Raw genomic sequence first — 17,589 nt, forward strand, 5'->3', positions numbered from 1 at the left:
TATGCTTGGTACACAAAGGTTGGAGAAGAGTCCAAAAGAGCTCTATGATGGTATCTTAGAGGAACTTTATTTTGAGTCCACAAGGTAAATAAAAATCCCAATTTCTCTTCGACATCTTCAGTCAGATCAGTCCAACAGAGACTCCGGATGTAATTACGAAGTTGCAAGTAAGGAAAAATATCCTGTGGAGAGAGAGAGAACGCCCTTTGTAAGTCCAAAAAGGGCATCATCTTGCCCTCCTCTATAAGCACATGAAAAAGATAATGAATGCCCTTCTGTGCCCAGCGTTAAAAATCCGGAGAAGAGGTACCCACTGGAAAATGTGGATTGTCTTTAATGGCCATGTAAGGAGAAGCCTTAGCAGAAAAATGATGATGTCTGGAAATCCATCTCCATGCGGCAACAGCTGTAGGAAGCAGGTGAGACAGCGTAGCAACAGGCAGGGGACGCAATCCCAGCACATGGAGGTAACAGCTGAAGTGCACAGAGCCCAGGAGCAACAGTTCAAGGCTAGTAGCGGTGAAGTCCTCAGCAGATCGAAATCAGTCACTGACATGCCTCACAGCACAAGCAATAGTAAGGAATTTGATATTCAAAAGGCCCAGGCCTCCCATGGAGACCGGGATACAAAGTGCTGTGTAAGGTAGCATCGCCCTCTTTCCCAGCCACAGATAAACCTGTAAAGACCTTTGCAATTTATGGTCATCTCTAGCCCTCAAAAAGAGGGGAAGGATCTGGAAAACATACATCCACTTTGGAGCTAAAAGCATGTTAAACAAATGGATTCTACCAAGCAAGGAAAGAGGGTAGGCTCACCAAAGATTTAACTTCCCAGCAGTACCGTGCAATAAAGGGTACACATTAAGAGCATACAAACGAGACAGGGAAACAGGAATTAAGACTCCTAAATATTTGATATGATCTACCGCCCAATGCAAAAGAAAAGGGCCCACCCATGAGGCCCTAACCTCAGGAAGCAGAGGAAGAGCCTGAGACTTATGATAATTTAATGTAAACCCACAGAAGGCCCCAAAGCGAGAGATGGTATCCAAAAGAGTAGGTAAAGACTCCCAAGGGTGAGATAGCACCAGCAGGTCATCAGCATAGGCAAGGACCTTGACTGGGACATTGGACAGCGGGACCCCCGTAATATCTGGGGACAGCCTAATCAGAGAAAGTAACGGCTCCAAAGTTAAAAGAAAAAGCAATGGAGAGAGGGGACACCCCTGCCTAGTGCCTCGAGCAATGGGAAAAGGAAGGGACTGGACCCCATTGACTAGAACACAAGCTGTCGGATTATGACAGCTTTAAGAGATTGTAAAAACATGCCTCGCACACCCAGATGTGAAAGGACCTCAAACAAAAAGGGCTACAACACTTTATCAAAAGCTTTTGCAGCATCCAGGCTGACCACCATGAAAGACACCTCATGATGTTGGCAGTAGGCCAAGGCCATAAGCAGTTTCCTAAAATTCAAGACACTGACTGACGGCCTCTAACAAAGCCCAGCTGCTCCTCCCCAATCAATTCTGGAAGGACTGTGGCCAGCCTGGACGCCAAAAGAGTAGAAAGTAACTTGAGATCTACATTTATTAAAGAAATCAGGCGATATGTGGTCACAAGCTCAGCATCAGCCTGCGGCTTAGGGAGCAAAGTGATCAATGCTAAATTAGCCTGGTCTGGAAATAACCTGCGGGTTTAAAGCGGGGCTGCACTGTGGGGAAGGGCAGGCTAGTCTGGGACACGGGAGAGTAAAACAGGCTTGTGAAAAAATTTCATCTTGGGAAGCTGGGGAGGAGAACATGCCCTGAGAAGCGTGTGAGAGAGCCGAGGTTTTTCAAGAGACAGCAACAGTCAGGGTAGCAAGAGCAGGGCTGCAGAAAGGCAGGAGAATCAGGGCTGAGCAGGGCTGCAAAAGGCAGGAGAAGCGGGGCAGCATTCGGGGCGAGCAGGCAGGAGAGACTGCAGGGCAGAGAGCAGGGCTTCCAGTCGGAAAGACGTTTTTGACTGGTTCCCAGCAGTCGCTTCTTCAGTTGATCGGCCAGCCCAGTCGGATTGGATTGTGTTGTGAATCGCGTCCCTGCCTATTTTGCATGCGTTTCTCCTCATTTGCATGCACGGATTCGAAGCTGATCGCAGGAGAGGTAAGTGAATCAGGCCGGAGGGAAATTTGGTTGCAAACCGATCGGTACACGATCGGTTTGTTTTGTGAATCTAGCCCTAAGTTTGGTCTTTAGTAACAAAAGGATATGCAATCATAAATCCATGTAAACAAGGTTCTTTTACTAATGAGAGTATATTCCTTTTTGAATCAAAGGACAAAGAGTTGTGAAAGTCTGTTGGATGAATAAGTCCTCTTCAAATAAGTCTGCAGTCCAATGGGTGAAATCTTTGTTTGGTTCATTAGCATGAGAGTGTGAAAATCCTATATTTTATGGAAGAAACTTTAGATAAGTTCTAAAACTTGTCAATGGAGGTGAAGGACTGACTCTCTTTGCTTTTAATTTATCGTTGGCAGCAGGTTGAATGCCAGTAGGAAGCCTGCTAGGACTTCTACCTCTAGTAGCTCCTTCCTTATGCTATCTTTTTTTTCTTCCTCGATTTGGCATAGACTGTTTGATCTACACATAAGAACATAAGAATTGCCGCTGCTGGGTCAGACCAGTGGTCCATCGTGTCCAGCAGTCCGCTCATGCAGCAGCCCCCAAGTCAAAGATCAGTGCTCTAAATGAGTCCAGCCTCACCTGCGTACGTTCCAGTTTAGCAGGAACTTGTCCAACTTTATCTTGAATTCCTGGAGGGTGTTTTCCTCTATAACAGACTGCAGAAGAGCATTCCAGTTTTCTACCACTCTCTGGGTGAAGAAGAACTTCCTTACGTTTGTACAGAATATATCCCCTTTCAACTTTAGAGAGTACCCTCTCGTTCTCCCTACTTTGGAGAGGGTGAGCAATTTGTCTTTATCTGCTAAGTCTATTCCCTTCAGTATTTTGAATGTTTCAATCATGTCCCCTCTCAGTCTCCTCTTTTCAAGGGAGAAGAGGCCCAGTTTCTCCAATCTCTCACTGTACGGCAACTCCTCTAGCCCCTTAACCATTTTAGTCGCTCTTCACAGCGGTATATCTTTGGAGTACTAATTTCATTCAGTGCTTCCTCAGTGCTGTTTGTTTCTTCGAAGGCAGGTTCTCCCACACAGTGACTCTGCACTGGAGAACCCATGTCCTTATTGGGACTTAATATATTCTGGGTGGAGCTATCAAATCCAGTATACTAGCTTTGAACTGCTGAGGAGAGGCAATGATTTTTCCCTATTATCTGCAGAAGCCCGAATAGACACAACTTCTAATTTTACATTGTAGCTTCCCTTTCTGAATTTCAAATGTGGCAAAGAACTCTTATGGTTGTAGTTTCTTGGATGCTTGAGTCCCTTGGAGCACCCATTTTTTTCTTTATATCTGACTTCCTTTTTAATACTTTCTGCTTTAGTTCTCATTTTTCTAGCCCTTGGAGACAAAGAGATTTCAGACATCCATTCACTGGTGCGACTCATCTATACAACAGCAACAATACTTATGTTTGTCCATTACCACACATATTTCTATCAGTTTGGTCAGCACTTAAATCCTGGCTTTACTTCCATTATCACAAGATCTATGTGAGGTTAAATTCAATTTTTAAAACATTTTAAGGATGTAAATGTCAATAGCTCCTTCTGACTGATGGACAGAAACTAACCACTTATTGACTGTAACCATGGAATGCCTGTGTAACCTCAAAAATTTTTTCCAGAGTTTTCTGAGCTCTGTAAAGCTAATCTCGACTTGGCTCCTTTTCAATTATGTCACCATCAGTATGGTTGTAGGTCCTCATTATCTACAGAGAAGATACATCATACATTCATACTACCAAACATATTAATTGATAGCTAATGATGGGACAATCTACATATTTTAAAAAACGCATGAACTGAAAATACTCCATTCCATCTGGATTGTTTTGCAAAACCTCAAGTTAACCTGGCGACATCGGGGGAGGCTGCTCTGCGCTTTGTGCTATATGTTTCCTCTGTTTGTTTCTCCAGTTCTCTGATTTTCCACATTTCTGATTCTTCCTGGATCTGTGAATTGCCAAGAAGTCTGTTATTACAAGTAGTAATTTGTTTAAGCATGAAAGCCTTTCTCCCTCTAATGCCCTGTCAAAGGGCATTATAACTTTACCAGAGATATCAAGAAGTACTGATACACATTTCACTTATCTGTACTACCTGACAGCTGAAAATAGAACTTGTGGCCCTAAAATCTCAACAGTGTACCTTGTTATGGGCATCTGTGTGGCGAATTACATTTCGCAGGAGCACCTTTCCAAGAGGAACCCGGGACATCTTTCAATCTGTTAAATAAGAATACAGTTATTACATATGGTTACAGGACACCTTAACATTTTTAAGCCAAAGCAGTGTCTGTCTCACTGCCTCATTTAACTTCTGAACTATAATATACATAGTACAGCAACCAGTGCCCCTGACACTTAGAAGCCCTTCTTTCTATGCCCTGTAGAGAAGCAGATCACTTCAATTCAATTCATTGAAATCTCAAAAGACTAAGCATATTGTAACATCCAAGATTTTATAAACTGCCCTACCTTTAGCTCACACTGACATGTAGAAACTGTTTTACCATTGACTAGAACCTGAAGTCACCAGCTGACTTCATTTCTTGCTTAACTTCTTTCACAGGAAAAAGATCTCTAACGTTTAACGATTTAGTTATCAAATTCACAAAGGATCCTACATACTAAACTGCAGTAAGGTTTTGCAGCTACTGCATGCTAAATACTAAAACTAAAAGCTAACACAGCTTAGTGAAAAGGCACCATAACAATGTCATAACATGTGCAAATTACTATAGCAAAGGAAGAAATTGGACATTTTTAAATATGTCTGAGCCAAAAATCACCTCTAGAGCTAGCCACTGATGTAATATAAAGCTACAGGTATATAAATAGGCTGTGCAGCATTTAGCATGCAATAAATCTAATAACGCACCTTAGTAAAAGGACCCCTAAAGCCTGCTCTAATTTTGTCATTTATTCTCTGAATTGCTGCTTGGCTTTCTCTTTATCAAATATGCAAAATCTGTATACCTAAAAAGAGATTAAGTTCTTACCTTGCTAATATCTTTTCTAGTAGTTAGATGTGTCATTTTGGACAGTAGGGTATTCTCCCCATCCTCGTGACCCATGCAGAAGAGATCCATTCCAGGTTTTCAACTCCTCCTCCTTCTTCAGAGACTCTGCTGCCTCCTTCAGTTTGTACCAAAGCAGGCAACAGCCCTATACAGGGTACAAGGAGACTCCCTGATTAGAAATCTGTTCTGCTCTGAAAGTATAACAAACATGTTAAACATTATAATTGAATAATCAAAACATTGAAATAACCATACCAATCATTTATGGAGCTCAAACATTCTCCAGTTCTCTAGTGTTATAGCACTAGATTATTCTTCAAACCCTTACGGTCTGACAAATATCAAAATCTCTAACTTCCTGAATCAGACAGTTGGCAGCTAGAGAAATACAGGGTAGGGTTCCAGAATGACATATCTATCCACTAGAAAAGATACGAGTAAGGTAAGAATCTAATATTTTTCTAGTGCAACAGGTGTGTCATTCTAGATAGTAGGGACATACAAAGCAGTCTCAGAAATCTAGGGCAGGACCTCTTTGCCTGCTCATAACACTGAGGGCCCAAAGATGGTATCTTCCCATGCTGCCATGCCCACTCTGTAGAACTTAGAGAACGTATGCATAGTGGATCAGGTCACTGCCTACAAATCACTTAAGCTACTACCCATGAAGAAACCACACATCTTACGGAATGTACTGATAACACAAAGTTGTTAAATCACAATAGGATTGTGGAAAAATAGCAAGAGGACCTTGTGAGACTGGGCATCAAAATGGCAGATTATGTTTAATGTGAGCAAGTGCAAAATGATGCATGTGGGAAAGAGGAACCCGAATTATAGCTAAGTGATCCTGTGTTCTATGTTAGGAGTCAATGCCCAGGAAAAAGATCTAGGTGTCATTGTTGAGATATGTTGAAACCCTCAGCTCAATGTATGGCAGCAGCTAAAAAAGCAAATAGAAAGGAATTATCAGGAAAGGAACGGAAAACAAAGATGAAAATGTTATAATGCCCTTGCATTGCTCTATGGCAGTGGTCTCAAACTCAGTCCGGGACCCACATGCGGCCCGCTAGGTACTATATTGAGGCCCTCGGTATGTTTATCATAATCACAAAAGTAAAATAAAACAGTTTCTTGATCATATGTCTCTTTAGCTATAAATTACAATATTATTATTAAGACAGCCAAAAGGAAAGATTTATAAACTATAAAGAGTTTTACCTCATGCAAAATTGTCATTTCTTTAAAAAGACATTTTTTCTGAGGCCCTCCAAGTACCTACAAATCCAAAATGTGGCCCTGCAAAGGGTTTGAGTTTGAGATCACTGCTCTATGGTATGGTCTCACCTCAAATACTGTGTGCAGTTCTGGTCGCCATACCTCAAAAAAAGATATAGTGGAATTAGAAAAGGTAACATAGTAACATACACAGTAGATGACGGCAGATAAAGACCCGAATGGTCCATCCAGTCTGCCCAAACTGATTCAATTTAAATTTTTAAATTTTCTTCTTAACTATTTCTGGGCAAGAATCCAAAGCTTTACCCGGTACTGTCCTTGGGTTCCAACTGCCGAAATCTCTGTTAAGACTTACTCCGGCCCATCTACACCCTCCCAGCCATTGAAGCCCTCCACAGTCCATCCTCCACCAAACGGCCTTATATAGTAAAGAGAAAGGTGACCAAAATTATAAAAGGAATGGGATGACTTCCCTATGAGGAAAGATTAAAGTGGTTAGGGTTCTTTAGCTTCGAGAAGAGACGGCTTAGGGGGTGACATGATAGAGGTCTATAAAATACTGAGTATAGTGGAAAGGGTAGATGTGAATCGCTTGTTCACTCTTTCCAAAAATACTAGGACTAGGGGGCTACTAAGCAATGAAGCTACTAAGTATTTAAAACAACCGGAGAAAATATTTCTTCACACAACGTGTAATTAAACTCTGGAATTCATTTCTGGAGAATGTGGTGAAATCAGTTAGCTTATCGGGGTTTAAAAAAAGTTTGGATAATTTACTAAAAGAGAAGTCCATATGCCATTATTTAGATGGTTTGGGGAAATCCACTTCTTATTTCTAGGATAAGCAGCATAAAATATGTTTTTGTTTGTTTTAAATTTTTGGATCTTTTCCAGATAAGCCCCGCCAAAAAGTTAACCTCCGCCACCCAAAAAAGATTATAAAAAAGAGGCGCGATCTGTATAAAGTAAAGTGGGGGGTTTCCCCCCCACGGCCCCCCCCGTCGGAGCCCTTAAAAAAAAGGCCGACAGTTTATCCTATTTTTTATAATGTTAAGTTTCATATCCTCTTTTTTATAATCTTTTTTGATAATGTTAAATTTCATATCCTCTTTTTTATAATCTTTTTTGGGTGCTCCGAAGGGGGGGGCGTGGTGGGGGAACCCTCCCACTTTACTTTATACACATCGCGCCGCGTTGTGGGGGCGTTGTGCTGAGAACTTCACTGGTTAAGGTTGCGTGCGCTGGCAAAAGGTGGCGGGGCTTAACTTTCGGCACTTTTTCCATTAGTGGCGGGGCTTATCTGGAAAAGATCCAAATTTTTTATTCATTTTTATATGTCAACAAGTGTAACATAGAAATTTAAAAAGATCACATAAAAAATACACTTGAATTCCTTTCATGTATCACTGTATCATAACAAATTAAAGGAATTTTTAGAGCAGAGTGAGCAACCAATGACTTCCTAAGTTAAATACGTCTTGGAATTTTTATTTTGATGGTTGTGGTTTAAAATGTTTTGGGTTTTTTCAGCTATTGAAATTGATATTTTAAATTATAAATGGAGTTTTAGTACAAGATGACTGTTTAGATTCTTGGAATCTTTACTTACTTTTAAAAGTAATGATATGATGCTGCCACGAGAATAGAACTGGAACTGCATATAATTGCTGATGCCATCGGGTTATAAAATATGTTTTATAACGTGGGATCTAGCCAGGTACTTGGGACCTTGGTTGGCCACTGTTGGAAATAGAATACGGGGATTGATGGACCTTCAGTTTGTCCCGGTATGGCAATTTTTATTCTTACAAGACTGATTGTTTGCCACAGGCAATATATGCTGACGAGATGGTCATCTGTATCTATCTTGAAATGGTAGCCTTAGATGCCGGTCTACCGCATCTAGCTTGACTGGTAAGCACAAATAGATGGTCCAACAGTTGGAACTAATTGGTGACCTCTAGATAAGGTAGGACTCTCCTCACATCAAGCTTCCTCAGAATCCGATCTTTTTACTTTGACCCTGTGATCTGGAACGCTGATAATCTTACCTCTTGATTAATATGAAATGCTGAAATGACCTTTGGCAAAAAGGACGAGACCATGCACGAGAAAACTCCCGCCTCCATATCTTGAGGAAGGGCTCCCTGCACAACAGGGCCAGCAGCACCGAGGTTCATCTTGCTGTCATAATGGTCACAAAGAAAATGGTTTTGAAGGTAAAATCAGATAAGAATGCCTCATGAATAGGCCAATAAGAAGCCTGACTGAGGTCATCCAAAACCACATTAAGGTTCCATAATGGAAACAATTGTTTTGCCAGTGGTCTGAGCTTTAGTGCCCCTTTTAGGAATATGGCTATGTCTGGATAAGGAGCCAGGGAAGCTATGCATTCAAGGGCTTTGAAAATGAGAGGCCCAACACTTTGACCTTGAGGGACGCCACTGTGAGGTTTTTGTTGAGACCTGCTTGGAGGAAAGATAGCACCACCACGATCGGAGCAATAAATGGCTCCACCTTCTCTTTCTTGCATTAGTGTTGAAACATCTCCCATACCTCAGAGTAAGCTGAGACCATCAAAGGCTTCTTGGCTTCAAGGAGAGTAGCAATGACTATCTCTTAGTATCCTTTATGCTCTAACGCTGCACATTGAAGAGTCATGCCTTAAGATCAAAGTGGGCCCTGAGATAGAAGATTAGGCTATACCTGAAGTCCAAGACTTTGGTACCTCTGAAGACACCCTAGGTCTGCATATCACGGCCTGCATGGCCAAGCGAGTGCTACAAGAACCATTCTGGGTGGTTTGCTATTCTGTAAAGTATGTGCCCTATTACTAGCCATGGAAGAAACACGTACAAGAGTTCATTCTTTGGATGAACTAGGGCAACCAAACCCTCACATCTGGGCTCAGATCCTCAACTGAAGAACCAGCCCACCTTTTTATTCCTCACTGTAGCCATCAGATCGAAAGTTGGCTGACCCCATCGAAGAATGATGGACTGGATCGCTGCTGCAGCTAACATCCATTCTCTCAGGTTATTAGGTTTGCCAGCTGAGGTAATTGGCCTGGATACTGTTGCCAAGACTCTACATTACCTTTTTGGTCTCCCCACTAGGGAATCCCCTTAACAGACTGGTTTGTGATAGGCGAACTCAAGCTTGTACCCTCCCAGGTCTGATGAGATCTGCGCCCAGACCTCCACATACGCCAAGAGCCTTCCTCCTATCCTCAGACGGAAGACTTCAGCCCTAGCATTACAGTGCTTTCTTGGAGGCTGCTGTGGGTTGAGACTAGATCTTCCTGAGTACTGTCAAAAGCAGATGAGGATTCCGGCTATCCAAATAAGCTTTCCACATCAAAATGAACAAATTCAGGAAAAAAGGCTTTACTAGGCATCACTGAGTCCCCTTTAGGTAACTCCAACTTACATCTCTTGGGCTCCATAGCTTCCATGCCCTTACACTTAGGTGCACCGCTGTTCTAGGGCTCTGGTAGGGATTTTCTTCCAGTAAACAGGCCTCCCAAAGGATCCTCAGCCCTAGAGACCAAAGGAGAGGCTCCTGCCCCCCTTCACATGCTGCGTGGCAGAAAGGCACTCTTCCGGTGTCCATCCAGCACAAATCTGAAGTAAATTAGGAGTAAAAGAGCCCAAGGACTCCATTCCTGCCAGTTTTGAGGCAAAATGAAGTGATCTGGAGAACTATGAAAAAAATAATTATCGAGATGGCCATCGCAGCATCATTTTAGCGCAATTTTTTTTTTTAAACAGCTCAAAACAACCTAACTAAAGTTAAACTCAAAAAACAGAATTTTAGAGTTGGAGGACCCTACAGGATGTGGCAGAAATCTTCAAAAACAGGTTTTCAGACCCTCCCATCCCACCCCACGATTTTGCTCATATGCTGTAATAGTTATACTCACTGTGACGCGCTCTGAAGGTGCTGTAGGCTATCTCAGCTTTAAGCAGAAGAATCTGGATCTCAGAGAAGAATCTGTGCTTCGGTCAGTCCTCCAAAGCCGAGATCTACAAACTGCCAGTTAGACCAAAGCTGGACTTATTCTCAACCCCCGTGGAACCGTGCAAGCGAAGGTGGGAAAGCAAAATCGCAGCTGGCACCCTAAAGAGCTCTGCTGAGCCCCCTGCGGATGCCTAACAGCCTACTCTCAAGCCCCTTAAACAAACTATCCTATTAGGGATAAAGACCCTAAGCTCCACAAATTTTTCTGCAGGCTGGCCAAACAGGTCTTCTGCTGGCTGTAGACCCAAGTCTGCCTCTTCTCCATGCAGGTAGTAGAGCTTACCCCTGCACAGGGAAACTCTGGTGCACCGATAACTAAGAAAAATACCAAAAATAATAAAGAAATATACAGAGCAGATCAGAAAGCCACCTTCTGGCTCACGTGCAGCAGGAAAAACTGAAGGATGTAACAGAGCCCTTGGAGGAGGAGTTGAAAACCTGGGATGGGGCACAAGCATGGGGAGAATACCCTACTGTCCAAAATGACACACCTATTGCACTAGAATTATCATTATATGTGTATCAATGTACTATTTATTTTTGTACTCTACAAAATAGAAACAGCACTGGCATCTCACTGTACAAAACAATGCAGAAGTTTTAGCATCTTACCTTCTGCCTGGGATCTGTAGCGAGATGTCGGTACAATCTCTAGTGTGTATATTGCAAAGATAAGTATAGTGTGTACCTAAAATTGTTACATGGATTCGAGGGCGTGAAAGCCAAATAGTGTTAATTAAGAGTATGAAGGCCAAAGTTAAAACTTGCTCTATCTTTTAAATAATTTTTATAGTGCTACTGGATGTACACAGCAGTGTACATTGGATGTAAGTATTCAGGTACAGTATGTTCCTACTCATAAGGGATTCAATCTAAGTGGGCACCAGTAGCAATGGGAGAAAAAGGTCACATCTGAACCCTGGCTTCCTTGATTCTGTCACTGTTTTAACCACTAGGCCTGGCTGCACCGAAGATCACAATTCTCTTGAAACCGAGCAAGTGCTGGGATATCAATCTGCTTGCATTCACGTTATCATGTCTCAGTGTCAAAATAACTGCTCAGTGCCTACTTTCCAACAGCATGTGCACATATATGGAGGGACAGTCACGGAGGGGAGAAGAGAGAGAGCCACCAACGGCGTAGGGGGCAGGGTAAGGAGGAACACTCTCATTTCGGGAATTAGGTGCACAAGGCCCTCTCTTCACAAGCCACGTCCGGGCGCAGAAGCCCTTCCAAGGGCAGAGAATCAGGTTGTTGCGAGTTGTTTGGTGTGTTTTTTTTTTTTCCCTAAGCGGAGTGTGCGCGGCTCCGGTCGTCTCCTGTCTTGCCTCCCGAGGCCCAGCTCACCTGGCCCCTGCAGCTCACTCTGCTCCTCTCTCCCTGCCCCGCGCTGGCCGTTCCCGTCCGCGTGTCACCCCGAAATCCTTCCCCCCTCCCGCCCCGTCTCTCTTTGCTACGGACCGAGGGCGGGAGGAGCGGCACTTCCGCTTCCGGAGCCTGGCCGGGCCGTTTCCATAGCGACGGGATAGCGTTGACACTACGCGTGGCGGGTAAGCGCTGCATTAGGAAATGAATTCACAATAACCCGGTGTGTCTCTGTCTCTGTCTCTTCAAACCCTGGGCCCTGCCGCTCCCCCTTTTGTTCTTAGTCTCTTTTCTTTTTTGTAATTTACTCAATCTATATCTTAAAATTTTCCTGTGTTTCGGAACAAACACGAGAGCACCTTTTTAGTCTTGGTACAGATAGGAATATGGTTACCATATGGCTCCAGAAAAAAAGAGGATAGATTGAGACATCCGGGTTTTACTTCCATTGAAAGCAATGCAGGTAAAATACGGATGTCTCGATCCGTCCTCCTTTTTCTGGTGCCATATAATAACCCTAAAATACCCTCTGTGTGCGTAACATACTTTTAATAACTGGTACCAAGATGGGAGGGGTGGGAAGGGCAGAGCTGTGCCAAGTTACTCAGAAGACTTTGGCCATTCCTAGTCTGAAACATCCCAAAGCAGTGTATTATTTTATCTATTGAAATCAATGCTGCAGATCCTATAATTCACGATAGAGCTGTTAGAAATCCAGTATCCTTAAATATCTTTCATGGAACTGAGTAATTTGGCAGCTCTGGAGAATGCATGCTAATTTGTAAAGCACTACATTTGTTTGTCATTCCCCCAGTAGCCCCCTACTCTCTCTACCTCTTCTCCCTTTGTATTTCCATACTTGATCAGCATATATTGATTCACCATTTTTGTCCGTGTCTTTCATAATTAGATTGTAAGCTCTTTTAAGCTAGGACCATCTCTTGCATGTTTAATGTACAGTGCTGTGTGCATCTTGTAGCACTATAGAAATAATAAATAGTACTGTAGTAATAGTTGAAACGAACAAGATCTGTTTCTTGGTCCCGAAACTGCCCTGCAAAACACTCTGTCATCTGGAGGTAATTCCCCTTAGAAAGAAAGATAGGTAGACCGTATTCTAAAGAGATTTTGCCTGTTTTATTATCAGTGTGCATTCATTTATATATCTGTTACATGGGTCAGTGGTAACCATCACAGGAAAAGGGGGATGTACAAGAGAGGGGAGGGGGTGCGTGAGCAGGATATGTACATGGCAGGGGGTTTGAGCCAGTATTGTCTTAAAGACGAAACTTCATTAACATGATTAAATGACCTCTTCCCAAACCATCGAGAGAATAAACACAAAACATTCTGCATCTGATTACCTGCAGCACAGGCAGGAACAAAAGACATCCTTTTAGACAGAGACAGAAAACTTATCCATTAAAATGTGTCCTTTCAATCCCCTCTTACGTCATGAAAATGATGTCATAAATGCACAGCATGAGCGTGGAGGGAGAGATATTCTAGATATGTCTATTGAGGAGGAGTTTTAGGGGCTGTAATATGAGTCAAACAGCGCAGGAACAGTCTAAAATTACATAAGCAACAAGAGTGCAGATAATAATAAAGATTATAACAATAAGAAGGTCTTTCACCCACCCCTGCATCCAAATAAAATACAGATCCCAAGGATTAGATAAACCAGAATTACGTTTAAGTTCAGCAGAGAGGTCTTCTAATTTTTTAATGGCCATAGTAACCTTACCCGTGGGACCTACATTGTCAGGAATAAAGGTGCAACAGGATAAAGTATTTTTGACACCCAACAAAGCGTTGCTGATTATAATAAATGTAATTAATCCAATCAACATTCTTATTGATAATAATAAGGGACTCAAACCTAGCCTTAACCTGGTCTCGGGCCTTGAATTCATCTGGGACCCCTCTTGGGACCCCTATCTCATAGCTAAAGCGCACTGGCCTATCTACTGGCTGGGTGGTTTAACACGGAGCCGGAGGTCTCCACAGAGCCAGTAAATATCACCTAAAGCAAAATCTAATGCTGCAACAGTGAAGCATACCTATAATTTCCAAAAAAAGAATACTAGGCTGTAGTTAAATTTCCAGTATGCCTCGGACAATAGTTTCATATTAATACATTAACACATTTTAGCTAATCATGATTTAATCAGGACTACTTGAAACCGTCTTCCTGCCCTCAGGGTCTATCTGCATCCCCATGCCAGAGTCAGATTGATACAATTTCCCATAGGCTTTGGCTGACACCAGCTATGCCAACCAAAATGCTGAACGCCTGCAACAGCTATGCTGACATCTTCCATATTCTTTGAAATGAAAGCAAACTTGTGGTACCCTTAGCCAGCTTGCCTCGCTTATGCCTTGCCAATCTCTAACAATATATTAGCACGTCCTCCAAGCTATGAAGATGAACAGTTCCCATTATGAGTTCAAACCTCTGTCTTAGGTTGCATAGGTCGTATCTATATCTTACCCGTCATTGAGCGAATGAACGGTGCATAAGGGATGCAGGAAACTTTCTCAGGAGGCCCAGGCAAAAAGATACAAAGATGTCATAAGAGAATATGTAAGTATGGGATATGGGATAATATTATCTCTGACCCTGGTAATGGTAATGCAATAGGCCATGCCAAATTAAAACCAAATTAGAACCAAATTAGCAAGTGTCAGAGAAGATACTGGAAATTCATGTATAACTGCCTTAAAAGCTAGAAGGAATCTTGTGAGAAAAGAAATGTACACGTGTTTCACTCTACAGCAAAGGAGAATCATAACAATACATAGCAAAATTTATAGAATAGTTAAGATAGGGTGAATTAAAACATTAAATACATGGTTTGCAGTGGGCGAATACTCAAAGAAAAGTTCCCAAGCTTGAGACATGAGCATCTCGGAGCAAATTTTGTGCAATCTGTCCATTTTCAAAAGTGATAGTATGATTCACTTCTTTGGAGGTTTTCTTAAGTTGTTCAATAAAGTTCAGCAGCTTATGAAATGTCTCATTGCCCATACCAAGAGGTAGTAGATGTACAGCATATGAAATAAAGCCTGGAATGTCCGTAGAATAGGTTAAATAGGTGGAATTGTACAGCAAAGCGTTCTTAGGAAGGTGGCTATATCCGATGAACAGGAAACAATGTGTAAAAGTCTTTGCAGTCAGGGTACAGGAAGATGAATTACAGTCTCTTTAAGCTGGTGAGATGCACGCTTGGGATGAAATGTGCACAGGATCTGTCAAGTCACTGGAAACTAGTGGGGTTCACCCTTGAGATGAAATGATGTCTGTGCATACAGGGAGGGATTTGAAAAGAGTCCCGATATCATTCAGCAGCTGTACTTCAGTGTGATCCAAATAAGAGATAGAAAACGGGAGAGAAACCATGTTGCCTGTACTGAATGTAGAGAGAGAGAGAGAGACCAGGTTGCATGTACTGAATGTGGCAACATGTGACAATATTAATGCATTTACTTGTTATAGTTATGGCAAAAGAGAGACAATATTCAAGTACTTAAGGTTCTTAATCAGACATTCCAAAAAGATATGTTTTTGTGTGCTGCATATAACTATTATGGCAATTCAGAGAGACCATAATTCTGTACTGAATGTATTTAAAAAATTATGTCAGAAATGTGTACTGAATGGTTCATATCAAGTGAGCACCATAGAATATAGATATAGAATAAAACCTTTTCTTAAAATATAACCCCTAACTAAGCTACATTTAGCATATGCAAATTATAGGGAAAAAGAACATTGCGCATTTGGGCTAGTAAAAAGTGGGAAAAGAGCTAGCTCTAGAAATGGCCAATATTATGTATCCTGGGGTACCCCTCAAACTAAAACAAGTAGACAAAACACAGACCACATGGCACAGACAAAACACAAAACACATAGCTCTAGGCTTCAAACTATTCTTCCATCAGTCGTGTTCAGAGCTGAACTTATCTCTGGAAATAAACACATTGTTATAGAAAAACAAAACAGAGATGAACACATGAGTAAAGTATATGGACAAATAATGCATAGCATAACCATCTCATATTTAGAAAAGCTAATGTCTCTTTGGATCGTCTTTATCTCTGCAGTGACAAAGAGGATCCCTGGAAAACACCAGAAATATCCTAGTGCCAAAAACTGGGATGGGCATGCATATATCCGAACTGCTGCTAAGAAAAAGAAAAGTAAAACACATTTTAATTTTGCAACATCCTAATTTCAGCTAAAACAATAGGAAGGAATTTTTTTCCATTCACAAATGTGCCAGCTTTGGCTTTCCAGATTTTATCTTTAATAGTCCTGTTCATGCGTTCGACAATACCGGAACTCTGTGGGTGATATGGGAGATGAAATTTCCACTCAATGCAGAGTGCGATAGCTAAATCTTTGCATACTCTGGCAGTGAAAGCAGGACCATTATCTGAGTTGATGTGTGTGGGACATCCCCACCTAGGGATGATTTCGCGAAGTAAAATGTTCACCATAGTCTGAGCAGTTTCATTTGTAGTGGGAAAAAACTTCAGGTTATCGGGAGAACATGTCAACAATAACAAGGGCAGCTGGTATACAGGGTTTCCCCTCTTTGCGCCAAAGTCCGTCCGAAGGGCGGCTTTGGGCACCAGCCAGATGGGCATTGATTAAGCCAGTGACCAGGGTCTCCGCAATTAAAACATCCAGTACTTCTAGATGGATTATTACCATCTCAATCGGAGACAGGGGCCCGCCCGCTACGAAACCCGTGACCCCCTCTTCCGCGAGGAGCGTACAGGTGCAGTCCCCAGGTAGGTAGCTGGCCCTGATAATGCAGGATTTCCCAAGGCTTAGCGATCTCAAAGCGTAGAAGAGTGTTGCGTAGTGGTTAGTGCTACAGCCTAAGGAACCTGAGGTTTGGGGGGTTCAAACCCCGCACTGCTCCTTTTTCCAATCTGAAATTCTGCACAAGAACTAGTGGGCCATTCTGAAATCATTTGTTTGATAAGAATCTACAAAGGAGAATGGAGGTTAGAAAGGAAAGTCTGAATAAGTAGGGAATCCATATTTGCATGGGCACTAAGACCTGCCTCTTGGGACCAGGTTTCATTAAACCTCTTCAACACCTATCAAGCTCTGTCTGCAATCCTGATCGAATCACATTGGATTCCTGTTACTCATCGCATTACCTTTAAAATCCTACTTTTAGTTTTTTAAAACACTGTCTTTGAACGAACCCCAATTCATTAATAACTATTTATTCCCCATAGTATATCACGTTCTTTAAGATCCATTAATCAAAAACTCTTAACAATTCCATCACTGAAAGTTATCGGAACTCGTCATCATGATATCTTCTCTGTAATGGCCCCACAATTATGGAACACCTTACCTCAGCATTTAAGAGAAGAAAATGACCTAAACCATTTTAAAGGCAATCTGAAGAGCTTCCTTTTTAAAGACGCCTTTAATTTATTTATTCCCTATTCCTATTGTTTTCACCATTCATGTCTTCTTTTGTGCTTTATTAATACAATTGTAGTTCTGCCCTTTTTTCCTTATGTATCTGTTAGTTTGTATGTCAATATGTCAAACTCATGTAATTTATTATAAATAAGCTTATGTGTACACCTTGTTTTTTATTTGTAAATCGCTTAGCAAATTAAATTAAGCTATTCAATAAGTTAAAAATAAACTTGAAACTTGAATCTCACAAATTTCCATATTTTTCTTGCTCTATCTGTAAAACTAATTCTGGCCCCTCTGGAAACTCCGCTCCATCAAACATT

General features: G+C 41.8%; 2 protein-coding genes across 9 annotated transcripts in view; one reads left to right on the forward strand and one right to left on the reverse strand.

Moving 5' to 3' along the window:
• Positions 1 to 11,932, reverse strand: part of NKAPD1 (NKAP domain containing 1) — a 42,518-nt gene extending 30,586 nt beyond the window's left edge. Inside the window, exons 1-3 of one of the 6 annotated variants that reach the window (XM_033918580.1) lie at positions 11,794 to 11,932; positions 4,313 to 4,389; positions 4,017 to 4,117 (exon numbers count right to left, since the gene is read on the reverse strand). In XM_033918580.1, coding sequence (XP_033774471.1) covers positions 4,017 to 4,117; positions 4,313 to 4,381 — 170 coding nt within the window. In that variant the 5' untranslated portion in view covers positions 4,382 to 4,389; positions 11,794 to 11,932. Of the gene's footprint in view, positions 1 to 4,016; positions 4,118 to 4,312; positions 4,390 to 11,057; positions 11,435 to 11,515; positions 11,731 to 11,793 lie in introns of those variants that run through there. The other 5 variants (XM_033918581.1, XM_033918582.1, XM_033918583.1 and 2 more) reach the window with 5 other exon arrangements.
• PIH1D2 (PIH1 domain containing 2) overlaps positions 1 to 17,589 on the forward strand; it is a 155,175-nt gene that overhangs the window by 97,313 nt on the left and 40,273 nt on the right. Inside the window, exon 1 of one of the 3 annotated variants that reach the window (XM_033918577.1) lies at positions 11,907 to 11,996. The exons of 1 other annotated variant lie outside the window; for it this stretch is intronic. The gene's annotated coding sequence lies outside the window, so the exon portion shown is untranslated. Of the gene's footprint in view, positions 1 to 11,906; positions 11,997 to 14,366; positions 14,399 to 17,589 lie in introns of those variants that run through there. One more of the 3 variants, XM_033918579.1, reaches the window with a different exon arrangement.

The sequence above is a fragment of the Geotrypetes seraphini genome, chromosome 13 (assembly GCF_902459505.1).
Source record: "Geotrypetes seraphini chromosome 13, aGeoSer1.1, whole genome shotgun sequence".
In the NCBI taxonomy this organism is placed as follows: domain Eukaryota; kingdom Metazoa; phylum Chordata; class Amphibia; order Gymnophiona; family Dermophiidae; genus Geotrypetes; species Geotrypetes seraphini.